The following is a 17,029-nucleotide window of genomic DNA, read 5'->3' as shown; positions in this document are numbered from 1 at the left end:
GACCGCACAGACTGCAGCAAGGCAGGCCTCCCTGTCCATCACCAACTCCCAGAGCCTACTCAAACTCATGTCTATTGTGTCGGTGATGCCATCCACCTATCTCATCTTCTGTGGTCCCCTTCTCCTCCCGCCTTCAATCTTTCCCAGCATCAGGGTCTTTTCCAATGAGTCAGTTCTTCCCATCAGGTGGCCAAAGTACTGGAGTTTCACCTTCAGCATCAGTCCTTCCAATGAATATTCAGGACTGATCTCCTTTAGGATGGACTGGTTGGATCTCCTTGCAATCCAAGGGACTCCCATGAGTCTTTTCCAACAGCACAGTTCAAAAGCATCAATTCTTCAGCGCTCATCTTTCTTTATAGTCCAAATCTCACGTCCATACACGACTACTGGAAAAACCATAGCTTTGACTAGACGGACCTTTGTTGGTAAAGTAATGTCTCTGCTTTTTAATATGCTGTCTAGGTTGGTCAAAGCATTTCTTCCAAGGAGCAAGCGTCTTTTAATTTCATGGCTACAGTCACCATCTGCAGTGATTTTGGAGCCCCCCAAAATAAAGTCTGTCATTGTTTCCATTGTTTCCCCATCTATTTGCCATGAAGTGATGGGACCAGATGCCATGATCTTAGTTTTCTGAATGTTGAGTTTTAGGCCATCTTTTTCACTCTCCTCTTCCACTTCCATGAAGAGGTTCTTTAGTTCTTCACTTTCTGCCATAACGGTGGTGTCATCTGTGTATCTGAGGTTATTGATATTTCTCCCAGCAATCTTAATTCCAGCTGGTGCTTCATCCAACCTGGCATTTCGCATGATGTACTCTGCATATAGATTAAATAAGCAGGGTGAGAATATACAACCTTGACGTACCCCTTTCCTGATTTGGAACCAGTCTGTTGTTCCATGTCCAGTTCTAACTGATGACCTTCATACAGATTTCTTAGGAGGTAGGTCAGGTGGTCTGGTATTCCCATCTCTAAGAATTTTCCACATTTTGTTGTGATCCACAAAGTCAAAGGCTTTGGTGTAGTCAATAAAGCAAAAGTAGATATTTTTCTGGAACTCTCTTGCTTTTTCAATGACCCAACCCGCGGCCCTTTCATTGGAAGGTGGTTTCTTTACCACTGGCCCACCAGGGAAGTTCCTATATTTTAAGTTTTTGTTTAAGTTTCTGTCAACTGACTGTGACTTTGTGGGTGCACTACCCTTTGATTCTGTCACCGTGTGTTTTATAGTGAGAGTCAGTTAGTTCAGTCGCTCAGTCGTGTCCAACTCTTTGTGACCCCATGAACCACAGCGCGCCAGGCCTCCCTGTCCATCACCAGTTGCTTGAGTCTACCCAAACCGAGGTCCATTGAGTCGGTAATGCCATCCAACCATCTTATCCTCTGTCGTCCCCTTCTCCTCCTGCCCTCAATCTTTCCCAGCATCAGGGTATTTTCAAATGAGTCAGCTCTTCGCATCAGGTGGCCAAAGTATTGGAGTTTCAGCTTCAACATCAGTCCTTCCAAAGAACACTCAGGACTGATCTCCTTTAAGATGGACTGGTTGGATCTCCTTGCAGTCCAAGGGACTCTCAAGAGCCTTCTCCAACACCACAGTTCAACAGCATCAATTCTTTGGTGCTCAGCTTTCTTCACAGTCCAACTCTCACATCTATACATGACTATTGGAGAAACCATAGCCTTGACTAGACGGACCTTTGTTGACAAAGATGTAAAACTATGTGTGTTGGGGGGGTGAACATGGTGCATTTCTGTGACCATGTGTGTGATTGTGTTATTGTGTGTGACATTTGTGATGCTGTGAGAATGTGCTATAATAGAAAGTGACTGGTGGAAAGTAGAGGAAGTGTGTGGTATGATAGTGCATGAGAAATGGTGAGGACTAGGCTAATGGATGTGGGTTTGTGAAAGGAATTCTGCTTAGTGGCATGTGATTAGAAAGCACCTACTGTGTGCCAGATGCTGTTGCTGTTTGTCATGCCACGATAGACCTAGAAAAAAATTAGCTTTAAAAATGGAAAATCAAAAATCAGAGTAGAAGGGCAATTTCAAGAGACCTATTGTATGTGTATTTGAATAACAAACAGATATCTGGATCAACACAAAACAGTGAAGAGCACCAAAGATGGAAACTACAGGGTTAACACATAATACTATTGTCTTTTTTTAATATTTATTTATTTATTCAGGCTGCCCCATGTTTTTGTTGTGGCATGTGGGATCTAGTTCCCTGACTGGGAATTGAACCCTTGCCCCTGCATTGGGATATCAGAGTCTTAGCCACTGGACTACCAGAGAAGTCCCAGTATTTTATTATTTAATTCTTGCCAAAATACAAATTACTATTTAAACAAAAATAAAAACAATGTAGTCACAGTTTTATATATTCTTAATACATAAATTAACAGATATAGAAGCAAATTGTATGACAACAATAGCACAAAGGCCAGGAGAAGAGAAGTAAATAGAAATAAACTATTGTAAAGGTTCCAGTATTCTATGGGGAGTAATGTAATATCCCCCATGCAATTTCCATTTGGTGTCAATCAAGACATACCATTGTCCATGATTTAGTTTTTAAAAAAGCGGTATATTTATGTATACACCAGTTACTGTATAGACAATAAAGGAATGGGGAAGAGGAAGATGAAAGACTAGAGAAAACTGTCCTGCAGTAGTTAGGATATAGTAGAACCAAATTGCATTTTTCTAATTGAGAATGTCCTCTTGGTAGGTAAGAACAGAATTTTAGAGTAAAGTAGCAGGATTCTGTTTTAGTAGACACCTCTCTGTTGCTGGAACATACCAACTGTATCTTCATCCTTCATTTCCAACTGTCTAGGTGAGTATGTCTCATTGATTGGCTGCCCATCAAATTGTATTCTGATCTGCCTTATTGACAAACTCAGTCATTCACTATAGACTTTCATTAGTTTACTAAGTTGTTGTATGCCTCTTAATCCTTTTTAAAAATACTTATCTGTTTATTTGGCTGCATCAAGATTTAGTTGTGGGCAAATGGACTTTTTAGTTGTGGCTGGTGGACTTAGTTGCTCCACAGTATGTGGGATCTTAGTTCCCTAACCAGGGAGCAAACCTTCATCCTTTCCATTGCAAGGCGGATTCTTAACCACTGGACCACCAGGGAAGTCCCTATGCTTCTTAAAATGCACCACCTGCTACCTTCAAATTAATATGATCATTGTTCTCAACCTTGACTCCCCACTTGGCCTTTTTGTCAGCCATGGCGAGAACTAGTCTCCTCAGCTGCTGCTTCACTGGATCCACACCAAACACACACACACAAGCAGCAACAGGAGCAGCAGCAGAAGCTGCTCGTAGCTTTGAGCTTCACTCCTTCTTCTTTTTCTTATATCCCCAAGCTGGGCAAACTCAGGTGCTCTCTCCTTTGACACTAGCAGGAGATTTAAACCACACAAGCCTCTGCCATAAACACTCCAAGCCAGTTTCCTTTCCTTGCTTTCACAAGCCATTTGCAGACTTTCTTGGGATGACTGCTTTGCTTTTCCTAGAAAGCTTCATTGTGTGAGTGAGAAAATGTTCATTTCTTCTTGGTGTGTGTGTGCGGCTTCATCCATCTCAATATCCTAACCAAATTTGGGGTTGGGGTCCATCATGTATTTGCCGATTTTAATAGGAATAGACACCAATGTCTTTTTTCACAGGTGACATAATCATCTCTGTAGAAAATGCAATGGAACCTCTAAATACTCTAGTAGAAATACTAAGTGAGTTTAGCAAGGTATCAAGCTACAAGTTACAAAAATCAATTGTATTTCTTACATACAGTTGGAAATTGAAATTTTAAAAAATACCAATTAAAATGCATCAAAAACTCTGAAATACTTGGGGGTAGACCTGACAAAAGATTTTGTTACCTGTACACTAAAAATACAAAACATTACTGAGAGGAATTTAAGAAGAGATATATTATGTTGCATAGTTATGAGATTCACCATTATAAAAATGTCAGTTCGCCCCAATTTATCTATATACTGAATATAATCTCAGTGGAAATGCCAGATAGATTTTTTAGTGAATGAACAAATTCCTTCTAAAACTCTTCTTGGTGTTTGAAATGAAAAAAAAAATTGTATATGAATGTATATAGCAGCTTTAGTTGTAACAGACAAAAGTTGGAAAAGCCCATATGTCCTTCCATGAGGGAATGGCTAAACTGTAGTATGTTCACATGGCATTCTACTCAGCAATAAAAAGGAATGAATTACACATACAACAACATGTATGAATCTCCAGGGAATCATGCTGAGTGAAAAAGTCAGTACTCCAATTACATACTTTATAATCTCACTTATGTAACATTCTTGAAAGGTAAAATTACAGAAATGGAGAACACATTAGGGTTGCCAGGTCTTAAGGAGAGGGTTTCGGGAAAGAGAGAAGTGGGTGTGGCTTTAGAAGGACAACATGAAAAATTCTTATGATGATGGAAGTATGTTGAGAGTATCAATGTCAATGTTCTGATTCTGTGTATAGTATTGCAAGATGTTACCACTGGGGGAAACTGGATAAAAGGTATACGGGATCTCCCTGAATTACTTCTTAAAACTACATGAGAATCCAGAATACTGGAGTGAGTTGCCATTTCCTCCTCCAGGGGATCTTCCTGACCCAGGGATCTAACTCTAACAATCTCTTGCATTGGCAGGTGGTTTCTTTACCACTGCACCACCTGGGAAATATTCTTGCCTGAAGAATCCTATGGAGACAGGAGCCTGGTGGGCTATAGTCCATGGGGTCCCAAAAGAAAACAAATTCTAAGGTGGTAGAACAAAACCCAACTGCTTTATAAATGTAAATTTACTAAATATGTCAACAAGTAAGACTGTCATTTATTTTAAAAATAAATATTATTTAATGAGACATACTACAAAAATAAAAGTTAAAAGAAAAAGTATAGAAAAAGATAATGCACTAACCAAAAGAAGCATGGTGAAGCTATAGTAATATCAAAACAGACTAAGACAAAAACCAATATTATAAATAAAGGGTAAATTGCATAATTTCTTTTAAAAAAGTATTTATATTTATTTGGCTGTGCTGGATCTTCGTTGCGGCATGTAGGGTCTACTTCTCTCACTAGGGATCGAACCCAGGTCCCCTGCATTGGGAGCACAGTGTCCTACCCATTGGACCACCAGGGAAGTCACAAATTACATAATTTTTTATTGGATCAATTTAACAGGAAGCTAGTACAACTCTAAATATGTATCATCAACAAGAGAGCTTTAAAATAGATAAAGCAAAGCTTTACAGAAATAAAAGGAGAGACAAATCTACAAGTATAAAAAATGAAATCAGGAAGCTAGATGGACATAGAACCAGCTCTATTCTCTTCTCATCTTTTAACAAAATATTTAGCAAAAAATAACTCTTACAGGTGACAGAAGAAATGTACTGCTGGTAAACACACATGAGACAAATAATTAAGACTTATTTAGAGGACATGTTCTCTCTATGCAGTGTTTAGGAGTCTCTTTACCCTTTCCAGAAAGAGATTCACACTATTCTGAAACAGTGCTGGTTATCATCTAGTGAAATGAAGCCTGGAAAGGAAGACTATTTTTTTCTGCTTCCTAGAGATAGCATAGTTCTTTAGTTTTGTGGCTTTGTATAGCTTTACAGTAAGCTTATGAGCAAGAAGCCTCTCTGATACCTTCAACAACTTCAAGTTCCTGATATTTAGCATGCTGTAGTCTGCAGTATTCTGTTCTCTTTGCCAACATACTATTACATAAAAGCATCGTGTTTTCATAGAGATTTTCTCCATTTTAATCTCTACTGCAAAATTACTGTAGTGAGTCTTCAATTTTCATTGAAAACTTTTTAAATTCTTAAATCAGAGTGAAACTCAAATGAAATGTTGAAAAAAAATCAGGTCTTTATGGCAGGAGTGACATTAAAGTCTGGTTTGCTAGATTCTTAGGTTTTTGCACCTAGTTACTTCTCTGCGTTTCCACCTACACTTTTCACTCCTGATGTCGAGGCTACTTTGAATTATTGACATACCCTTTCATTTGATGGCTCAAGGTCTTTGCCTTCTTCAACAACATCTTTCTAAATTACCTGTATTATCTTTGTCCATAAAACACACATGGATGTGGAATAACACAGTGTAAAAGAAGTAAGGGTGTTTCCAGCAATATACATTCACAAAACTACGATTTTTTTCCATTTAATATTTTGGTGACTGTGGGGTGTTGACTTAATCATGTAAGTTTCAATATTTTACCAGGTGCCCGTCAGAAAAACAGAAACACAATGAACACAAGCACACTGTCTCTCAAAAGCTGCAGGGTCAGAATCAAGAGGTCCCTAAAACAGACGACGCGACCATGGTCACACGAATCAAATTCGCACGACTCCAAAATCACTGGACCTCAGAGTCTCTCGACCCGCTAGGCACCCTACCCCAAATCCCACCGCAGAAATCTTTCACACTGGATCACCCAAGGGCACTCCTCCCCTCTCTGACTGCCGCCCGGAGCTTGAGGCTCAGGCTGGCCCACCTCCTCCTCACGGTGCCCAGAACTTTTCTCTTTTCCCACCTTCACCCCACTGAAGTCCAGTCCCAGGTGTGGCCGGGATCAAACGGAACTAAACCGACTCAGCGGTGCTTCCTTCACGGACTAGATACCATAATGCCGAGAACCCGAAGATAATAGCCAACTGCACGGAGCAAGCGACTTTTTGCAGAAAATAGATTTCGACCGAGGAGGCCTCTGGGAAATGTAGTTCTGGGCCTCAAAACCGCGGACCTTTTCAGATTCTCCTCAGCGCCAAGTAGCACTCCCAGGCTCCGAGTGCTAGACTCATGGGAGGCAGCTGCTGCAAAACTCAGCTGAGGTCCCTCGGCAGATCTGAGAGCCCCTCCACGGTGCGGTGGGTCATTCCGGTTACCCTGACAGCGGGAGGGCCAGTCCCTCCCGGCGAGCCGCGGGGGCCTCTGGGAAGAGTTAGCTGCATCTAACGGACCTGGGCTGGTGCTACCTACCGCCACGGTCGGCGCTGACCTGAGTGGCACCCCTCACTCGGGCCGCACCGGCTGGGCCACTCGGGCGGTGTTGAAGTGTGGAACTGTGGCCTGTGTCTGCGGGTTCGCCGGTGAGTCTTCGGGAAGCCTCGAGCTCAGAATCCGGGACTCTTTGTGCTGGGTGGAGCAGGGGCCTGCGGCCCACTAGGTGCCTCTGTTGCTGGAGGAGGACGCCGGGCAGGGGCGGCGGGTTCCCTGAGGCCGAGGGAGTGGAGGGTGAAAAACTGAGTGTGTGACTCGATAGGACTTTATTTTCCAGACATTTGTCCGTGACTCATGTGGCCGTGGAGTCGTGTGTGTAGGCGGATTTTGTGCATGTGTTTTTTCCCTTTTCTATTTCCATATGAATGTGGCTTCGAACTACAAAGCCTGTGTGTGATTTGTGAGACTGTACCAGTGCTTCGTTTCTTTGGTTCTGGTCATAGTAAATATGTTTTTCTATTAGACATCAGTAGCCCCAACACGTTGTTTTAGTATTTGTTTCAAATTGTATTTTCGTGTATTCGCCATATTTTGTGTGCTTCATGCTCCTTGCCCCCCACTCCCAGCCCCAATTCAAAATAAAGAAAAGCTCCAAGAAAACAAGAATCATTCATACTTCTGCCAGCCACTATCAAATTTTATTTCCCATCTTTTCATTCCCTGTGAGTATATTATATATATATATGCACAGTAGCTTGAAAGTTGGAAACACACTGTACATACAATTGTGTAGTCTACCTATGGTATTTAACAATGTGCAATTAATATTTTTACATTTAAACAATTACACATCTATGTGATCATTTAACAGGTTTTTTATGGTATACATGTTAATGCATTTACTCTTGTTGATGCGTAATTTGGTTCTTTTCAACTTCTTGCCATTGTAAAGAATGTGTTTATTAGCAACTGTTTGGCACATTATGATGCACTTTATTAATTTTCGGGGGCAGGCTCTTAGAAGTGGAACTGAACAGTTGAAGTGTATGTGCTTATTAAAGACTACCTGCATTTGTGCTAAGTCGCTTCAGTCATTTCCTGACTCTGTGCAATCCTTTGGACTGCAGCCTGCCAGGCTCTTCTGTTCGTGGATTCTCCAGGCAAGAATACTAGAGTGGGTTACCATGCCCTCCTCCAGTGGGTCTTCCCAACCTGGGGATTGAACCTGTGTCTCTTAGCTCTACCTGCATTGGCTGGTGGATTCTTTACCACTAGCAACACCTGGGAAGCTCAAAGACTCCCTAATTCTATCCAATTATTCTCTGGTAAAGTTCCATCTAATCTACAGTATTATTGGCATAGTATTAGACTGCCTATATTTATACACCCTTGATAACAATGGTTATCATTAATATTAGTAATCTTTGTTAACCTCATAGATGTAAAATTATTCCTTTAATTTGCAGTTATTTGATTACTATTGCAGTCAACCATTTTAAAAATAATTTTTTTGTGAATTATGTGTTTTCTAAGTTATTTTTCTAAAGCAGTGTTCTATTTTCAAATTTCTTTTCCAGGTTCTTCAGGTATTATGGATTTATTCATTCATCTACTCACCATTTATTGAATGCTGCATGTGACAGGAGTTAAAAGATGCTTGGGATATAGCATTGAACAAAGTAGACAGACTCTGCTATCATGGTACTTAAATTGTTGTGGGTCAGATAATAAGTGAGGTAAGTAAATTTAATATAACATACATTACATAGTGAAAAATTCTAAGAAGTAAAGAAGGAGAATATATAGAATCAGGGATAGGACTTTTAGGTGGGGTAGCTAGAAATGCATCCTGAAAATGTAATAATAAAGATATGAAGGAAATTAGGAGCTAATTATGCACAGCATATGCATATAATTAAGGGAAGAGGGAACACCAGTTAGAAGAGCCCAGGTGGAAATATACCTGTTACCAAGAGGCTGCTGCTGCTGCTAATTCAGTTCAGTCGTGTCTGACTCTGTGCAACCCCAGAGATGGCAGCCCACTAGGCTCCCCCGTCCCTGGGATTCTCTAGGCAAGAACACTGGAGTGGGTTGCCATTTCCTTCTCCAATGCATGAAAGTGAAAGTCACTCAGTCGTGTCCGACTCCTAGCGACCCCATGGACTGCAGCCTACCAGGCTTCTCCGTCCATGGTATTTGCCAGGCAAGAGTACTGGAGTGGGTTGCCATTGCCTTCTCTGAACCAAGAGGCTGCTGCTGCTGCTAAGTTGCTTCAGTCGTGTCCGACTCTGTGTGACCCCATAGACGGCAGCCCACCAGGCTTCCCCGTCCCTGGGGTTCTCCAGGCAAGAACACTGGAGTGGGTTGCTATTTCCTTCTCCAGTGCATGAAAGTGAAAAGTGAAAGTGAAGTAGCTCAGTCGTATCCGACTCTTCACGACCCCATGGACTGCAGCCTACCAGGCTCCTCCATCCATGGGATTTTCCAGGCAAGAGTACTGGAGTGGGGTGCCGTTGCCTTCTCTAACCAAGAGGCTCGGGTGGCTGAAATAGAGCAAATAAGAGGGAGAGTAGTGAGAGATGAGAGAAGAAAGGTAATTGAAGGGCCAGAGGCCAGATCAAGTTGGTCCTTGTGGGCCATGTTAATGATCTTGACTTTTACTCAGAATGAGGTGGGAAGTTGTGGGAGAGTTTTGAACATGTGATTTTATCTGCTTATGATTTAAGAGGATTGCTTTGGTTGGTCTGATGAGAGGATTAGGGGAAGAAGACAAGGACAAGGGAAGAAGTGGAGAGACTAATTAGGAAACTGTTGCATTAATCTAGGGAAAAGATGTTGGTGACCTGGACGAGAGTAGTAAAAATGGTGAGAAGTAGTCATGTATGTCAATTTGCTGATAGAACTGATGTGGTGTATGACAGGATGACACAGTATTTTTTAATCTGAGCAATTTGAAGATTGGAGTTATTACTGAGAAGGGAAAGAGGGTAGGAAAAACCTGAGGCTTAGGGAAATAGTGAGATTTCAGTTTGGAATATTATATGTGAAGTATGAGGTGCCCACTGGGTATTTAGGTGGAAATATTAAGTTGGCAGTGGGATATACAAGTGTACAGTTCTAAAGAAAGGTCTCAGATTGGAGACATACACTTGGCAGTTATTAGCATGTAGATGATGCACACGTGTGTGCACGCACGCACATGTGCTCAGTCATCTCCAACTCTTTGTGACCCCATGGACTGTAACACACCAGGCTCCTTTGTCCATGGAATTTTCCAGGCAAGAATACTGGAGTGGGTTGCAATTTCCTACTTTTGAGGCTTTTCCTGACCCAGGGATTGAACTCCTGCTGCTCCTGCATTGGCAGGCAGATTCCCAGGCACTACACCACCTGGGAAGCCCCTTTTAGGTGATATTTACAACCAGACTGGATGAGATCACGTTGTAGGGTAGATGGAAAATGACAGAGGTAAAGGACTAATCTTTGGGTCACTTCAACATGACAAAGTCTGGGAAATGAGGAATCAGCAAAAGAGACTGAAAGGGACCAGCTAGAATGATTGAGAGAGAACTCTGTGATATCCTGGAAACTGAGGGAAGAATGTGTTTTAATGAAAATTGTGTCAGATGCTGCTGATAGCCCAAGCAAAAGAGGACTGAGAAAGTGATGTTGAATTTAGCAACATGAAAATTGTTGGTCACCCTGCAAAGCAGTTCCAGTGGAATAAGGACCTGTAGAGAAAACTGGACAAGAAAAATTGGTGATAACAAGTATAAACCACACTTTAAGTTTTTTCCCTTAATGGAAGGAGTGAAATGGAGTGGTAGGTGGAGTTAAGAGGTAAATAATAACCCTGTTCATATACTGAGTGAAATGGTTCAACAGAGAGAGAAACTTGATAAAGGAGGAAAGGGGAGAAATGCTATAGACATGTCCTTAAATGGAAGAACAAATGTTAGGGTCTGAGGATAAAGGAAAAGAATAAAATAATCACTTAGGAGACTGGGACAAAGAATAGAGAAATATAATATGATCTCCAGACAGCACTGAAGACCCACTTGCTGTTAGTTTTCATGAATTTAAATTGAGCCTATTCCACGTGGTTGATTGTTTTCCTCCTGCACTGTTCATACGTGTGGTTGTCGCCGCAGACAGGGGAGGGGAGAGTAAAATTTAACCAGAGTTGTTGGTTTCATGAAGTAAGAAAAAATGATGTGAGAGAAAGGGGCAAGGGAGTCTAAGTTAGCAAGAATTAATTATACTAATTGACCGTGGGTTCAAGGCCAGGTAAGTAGAAAAGTGGTGGGAAGAGGCTGAGGGAAAATGAAAAACTGTAGAATGAAGAAATGGAAGTTCCTGATGGTGGTGAAAAGTGGTTGAGTTGAAATGCGAGAGGAAGTAAGGTGGAAAGACAAGGATATTTTTCCCTTTAGTTGCCAAATGTTCAAAATAGGATAATCCCTCTTTTAATCACCATATTTGTTGTAGAAAATGTGGAATATTGTTAGCTATATTTCGGTAGGGATTACAAAATGGTGATATTCAAATCCCATCATTCTTTCTTCATTTACTAGCTGGAATATTTTCCTAAGGAAAAAATGTCTGTCATCAATTCTGATTACTTTAAGATACAGTTTGCATTTATAAGAATTTGTTGTTTTCTGTGTAAATATTTAAGTCAATAATTATAGTAGCTGATGTAAAGTATGCTTGTATATGTATGCATGCATGCCTGCTAAGTTGCTTCAGTCATGTCCGACTCTTTGCGACCCATAGGCCGCCAGCCTCCTCTGTCCATGAGATTCTCCAGGCAAGAACATTGGAGTACGTTGCCATGCCCTCCTCCAGGGGACTATCCTGATCCAGGGATCGAACCTGAGTCTCTTACATCTTTTGGATTGGAAGGCAGGTTCTTCACCACTAGTGCCACCTGGGAAGCCCCTTCTCTGATACAGAGCTATTGATAAGTTCATGGGACATCTCCTACATATGCACTCCTATTCTTGTTCACCAAATGTGCTTAAGCTCTCCATAATGTAGTAGTCATCTTTATAGCTATCAGCATCTTTGGGGAATGTATATTCTTGGCCTTTCTGATGGCTCCAAGTATCATTTTGCTACAGAGTGACCTTTAATCTGCCTTGTGGGTACAGGTTTCTGAAACCACAAAGCAAACCTTGTCTAAGGTTTTTATTCTCTTTTTTAGCTCTGCCTTCTCAGGCCTAGTCCATTCCCAGAAAGAAGAGGAAATGAATGAATTCCAGGTAAATTTTAAATAGCATATTTGTTCCCTGCCTGATTTTAAAGAGCAGTTTAAGGGAATTGTAGTAATCCATACACTAAACTGGAAAATCCTATACAGATAAAACATATTTTCAGAGGAAACAGAGTTGGAAGATTAAGACCAGGAAAGTTAAAATATGATTATGCAAAAATGTATTCACTTAGAGAGATTAAAGTTGGGCTTCAGTTTTGAATTTCATTACTATAGGTAAACAAGAGCAGAAATTCATTATATATTTAAGTAAGTTTTTCATTGGCACCTAGGTCAATGAATATATTATAATATATATAGGGAGACTTTCTGTAGTTGGTAAAACAGCTTTTCTGATAGTCTGGGGTTTTCTTTATAATTAAAAAAAAAAATCTTGGCTGTGCTGCATGGCTTGCAGGATCTCAGTTCCCTGACCAGGGTTTGAACCCAGGCCACAGCAGTGAAAGTGCTGAATCTTAAACACTAGACCACCAGGGAGGTGGTCTGTTTTGATCAGGGATAAAGCAAAGATTATATGTTAAAATATCCCAGCATTGGAAATAACACAAATCAACATCAACAGAAAAAGAGACAGTATTTCATGCAGTGGGATAGTATACACACACACACACATTCTCTCTCTCTCTCTCTCTTCATGCAGTGGGATAGTGTACACACACACACACACCAAAACAGAGTACTGCAACTTACAATATGGATAATCTCACAAACATGTGACATGAAAGAAGCCAGATAAGAGTACATTCTGTGTGGTACCTTTTATATGAAGTTTGAAAACTGAGAAAACTAGCCTCAGTGTTAGAGAATAGTGGTTACTGAGCAGGTATTTACTGGACCGGGATATGAGGGAATCTTTTAGTATGCTGAAAATGTTCTATATTTTGATCTGAGTGATGGGTACACAAATATGTAAATGTATAAGAATGTCTCAGTTTGTACTTTTAAGATTAGTGCATTTTACCACATTATTCTATGTATGCCATACCTCATTTAAAAATAAAAAAACAGACTATCTGAAGAAATAGATGGGATATGCCTTTCAAATGACCCTATATAATTATCTTTTTCCATGTATGTTTGCTGCGATTTGGCCACAATCTAATCATTTATGGTGAATTCTTATACTTTCAATCTACTAGAATGTGAACAGAGTAAAAGTTTTATTTGGTTTACTGCTCTATCCACTGGAGAAGGCAATGGCACCCCACTCCAGTACTCCTGCCTGGAAAATCCCATGGACAAAGGAGCCTGGAAGGCTGCAGTCTATGGGGTCGCTGAGGGTTGGACACAACTGAGTGACTTCATTTTCACTTTTCTCTTTCACGCATTGGAGAAGGACATGGCACCCCACTCCAGTGTTCTTGCCTGGAGAATCCCAAGGATGGGGGAGCCTGGTGGGTTGATGTCTGTGGGGTCACACAGAGTCGGACACGACTGAAGTGACTTAGCAGCAGCAGCAGCTGTATCTACAGCCCCTAGAACAATTCTTGGTATACCTGGTTTTGTGAATGTGGTTGTAATGAATCCATGGTTCCTTATTTCTTCATTTTACCCTTAAAGTAATGTCTGTTTCCTCTTCAAGGAAATTTCCTCAGAACTTCATCCTTTTTCTCCAAACTTCCTTTGGAATCTTTCTCTTTCAGATTTTATCCTGTACTCTTAGCTACTAAACATATTTCAATTTACTGCCTTTTCACTCTCAGCTCAAAGATTTGCTTTACTGAAACATACCTTTCTTTGACCAAGTGCCCCTATCTCATAGCTTCTCTGTATGTCTAGTTTTTCCCTCAGTTAATTTTCAAAGTGAACACACGTGTGTAGCCAGCATAAGCACTGGATCGAGAAATAGAATATTACCCTAACACCCATTGGACTCCTTCTGCACCTTTCCAAGTTATTACCCCTACTCCAGGGGTAACCACTGTTTAGTGTATATCACTATGGATTATTTCTGCATATTTTTAAACTTTATGTAACTTTATGTACTTGGTGTCTGACTTCTTTTGTTTAATATTTTGTCAGATCTGTATTGAATTGCTGCATGTAAGCTGTAGTTCACTCAACTTTATTATTGAATAATTATATATTATTCAATTATATGAATAAACCATAATTTTATATATCCATTCTGTTATTGATTGGCATTTAGGTAATTTTTATTTGGGAATAATTAAAATATTGTTCCTGTGAACTTTCTATTAGATTTTTGTTGCACATATGTGCATATCTCTTTCTACCAAAGCAGAATTGCTGAGTCATAAGTTATGTGTAAGATTACCTTTTATTGATACTGCCAAACAGTTTTCCAAAGTGGTTGTCCAAAATTATACTCAACAGTACATGAGAGTTCTCAGTTATTCCAAGACAACAACATCTTGAGTGTATTCTCTATGGTTACTAGCTTGTTTTTTGGTATAATATGAAACTCATAGGTAGTAAAACAGAATCTTAACTAAATTTGAGTACATAAAAATTACATTCTCCTGTTGATACAATCACCATAAATAAAGTAAATTTGCAAAACCTAACAACAATTTTAGTAATACATATGGCAGACCAAATCTGGTATTTAAATATTTACAAACTAATTAAAATCCAATAGAAAACTGCATATAATACATGAAAAAAATCCACAATTGAAAAAATAAAACAGAACAAATGCCCAGTAAAAACTGTAAATAATAATATCTATTGTTAATCAAAGTTTTACATAGATTACCTTATATAGTCTTCATAAAGAGTCTCTCTTTCCTATTTGTTTGTTTTCATTTATTTCTCTCAACTAGTATGTAAGTTCCAGGAGGACAAGAACTTATGTCTATCTTCCAGCTATAACCTTGGACTGTAAACCAGTGCTGGGCATATCTAGTAACTCAGCAACTTACTGAATAAAAAACTATAACTCTAGGGCTCAAATATGAATTATTTTCTGATTCTCTTTAGTGGCAGTTAATATTCATAATGAAAACCTCAACTACTATGAGACCCTCAAATAGTCTCTGAGCTATCAAAAAACAAACAAAAAAAAGGTTCAGTTGTTTAATTCTCTGGTTCTACTACTTTAACATATAGAAGAAATAGAAGAGCTGAGATTTCATTGGTATTGCAGAGACTGAATCAAATGAACTTATTGATACATTGTACCTGGGTGTTGCAGAAGAGTTATGAATCAAAATATATGCTATAGTTCCATTTTTGGGAAAAGGGGGTTAGTGTTGTTATTAAGAAAGGTAAGAAAGTTAATGGCAACAACTTCTGAGTATTATATTACTTCTTACAAACTTAATACGGAATAGGTATCAGTTCAGTTCAGTCGCTCAGTCGTGTCCGACTCTTTGCAACCCCATGAATCGCAGCATGCCAGGCCTCCCTGTTCATCACCAACTCCTGGAGTTCACTCAGACTCACGTCCATCGAGTCTGTGATGCCATCCAGCCATCTCATCCTAGGTCGTCCCCTTCTCCTCCTGCCCTCCATCCTTCCCAGCATCAGAGTCTTTTCCAATGAGTCAACTCTTTGCCTGAGGTGGCCAAAGTACTGGAGTTTCAGCTTGAGCATCATTCCTTCCAAAGAAATCCCAGGGTTGATCTCCTTCAGAATGGACTGGTTGGATCTCCTTGCAGTCCAAGGGACTCTCAAGAGTCTTCTCCAACACCACAGTTCAAAAGCATCCATTCTTCGGCGCTCAGCCTTCTTCACAGTCCAACTCTCACATCCATACATGACCACAGGAAAAACCATAGCCTTGACTAGATGGACCTTAGTCGGCAAAGTAATGTCTCTGCTTTTGAATATACTATCTAGGTTGGTCATAACTTTTCTTCCAAGGAGTAAGTGTCTTTTAATTTCATGGCTGCAGTCACCATCTGCAGTGATTTTGGAGCCCCCCAAAATAAAGTCTGACACTGTTTCAACTGTTTCCCCATCTATTTCCCATGAAGTAATGGGACCAGATGCCATGATCTTCGTTTTCTGAACGTTGAGCTTTAAGCCAACTTTTTCGCTCTCCTCTTTTCACTTTCATCAAGAGGCTTTTTAGTTCCTCTTCACTTTCTGCCATAAGGGTGGTGTCATCTGCATATCTGAGGTTATTGATATTTCTCCTGGCAATCTTGATTCCAGCTTGTGTTTCTTCCAGTCCAGCATTTCTCATGATGTACTCTGCATAGAAGTTAAATAAGCAGGGTGACAATATACAGCCTTGACGTACTGCTTTTCCTATTTGGAACCAGTCTGTTGTTCCATGTCCAGTTCTAACTGTTGCTTCCTGACCTGCATACAGATTTCTCAAGAGGCAGGTTAGGTGGTCTGGTATTCCCATCTCTTTCAGAATTTTCCACAGTTTATTGTGATCCACACAGTCAAAGGCTTTGGCATAGTCAATAAAGCAGAAATAGATGTTTTTCTGGAACTCTCTTGCTTTTTCCATGATCCAGCGGATGTTGGCAATTTGATCTCTGGTTCCTCTGCCTGTTTGAAAACCAGCCTGAAAATCAGGGAGTTCACGGTTCATGTATTGCTGAAGCCTGGCTTGGAGAATTTTGAGCATTACTTTGCTAGCATGTGAGATGAGTGCAATTGTGTGGTAGTTTGAGCATTCTTTTGCATTTCCTTTCTTTGGAATTGGAATGAAAACTGACCTTTTCCAGTCCTGTGGCCACTGCTGAGTGTTCCAAATTTGCTGGCATATTGAGTGCAGCACTTTCACAGCATCATCTTTCAGGATTTGAAACAGCTCAACTGGAATTCCATCAC

General features: G+C 40.3%; 1 protein-coding gene across 2 annotated transcripts in view; it reads left to right on the top strand.

Annotated features, from left to right (window-relative positions):
• The window catches only part of ZNF569 (zinc finger protein 569), a 35,601-nt gene that overhangs the window by 1,302 nt on the left and 17,270 nt on the right, over positions 1 to 17,029 (top strand). For both annotated transcript variants that reach the window (XM_069550395.1, XM_069550394.1), the window contains exons 2-5: positions 6,280 to 7,148; positions 8,577 to 8,735; positions 11,776 to 11,904; positions 12,206 to 12,263. In XM_069550395.1, the coding sequence (XP_069406496.1) occupies positions 12,249 to 12,263 (15 nt within the window). In that variant the 5' untranslated portion in view covers positions 6,280 to 7,148; positions 8,577 to 8,735; positions 11,776 to 11,904; positions 12,206 to 12,248. The remainder of the gene's footprint in view (positions 1 to 6,279; positions 7,149 to 8,576; positions 8,736 to 11,775; positions 11,905 to 12,205; positions 12,264 to 17,029) is intronic.

This window comes from Ovis canadensis, chromosome 14 (genome assembly GCF_042477335.2).
Source record: "Ovis canadensis isolate MfBH-ARS-UI-01 breed Bighorn chromosome 14, ARS-UI_OviCan_v2, whole genome shotgun sequence".
Taxonomy (NCBI): Eukaryota; Metazoa; Chordata; class Mammalia; order Artiodactyla; family Bovidae; genus Ovis; species Ovis canadensis.
The sequence above is the reverse complement of the archived record's forward strand: the minus strand, read 5'-3'. Positions and strand labels throughout refer to the sequence as shown.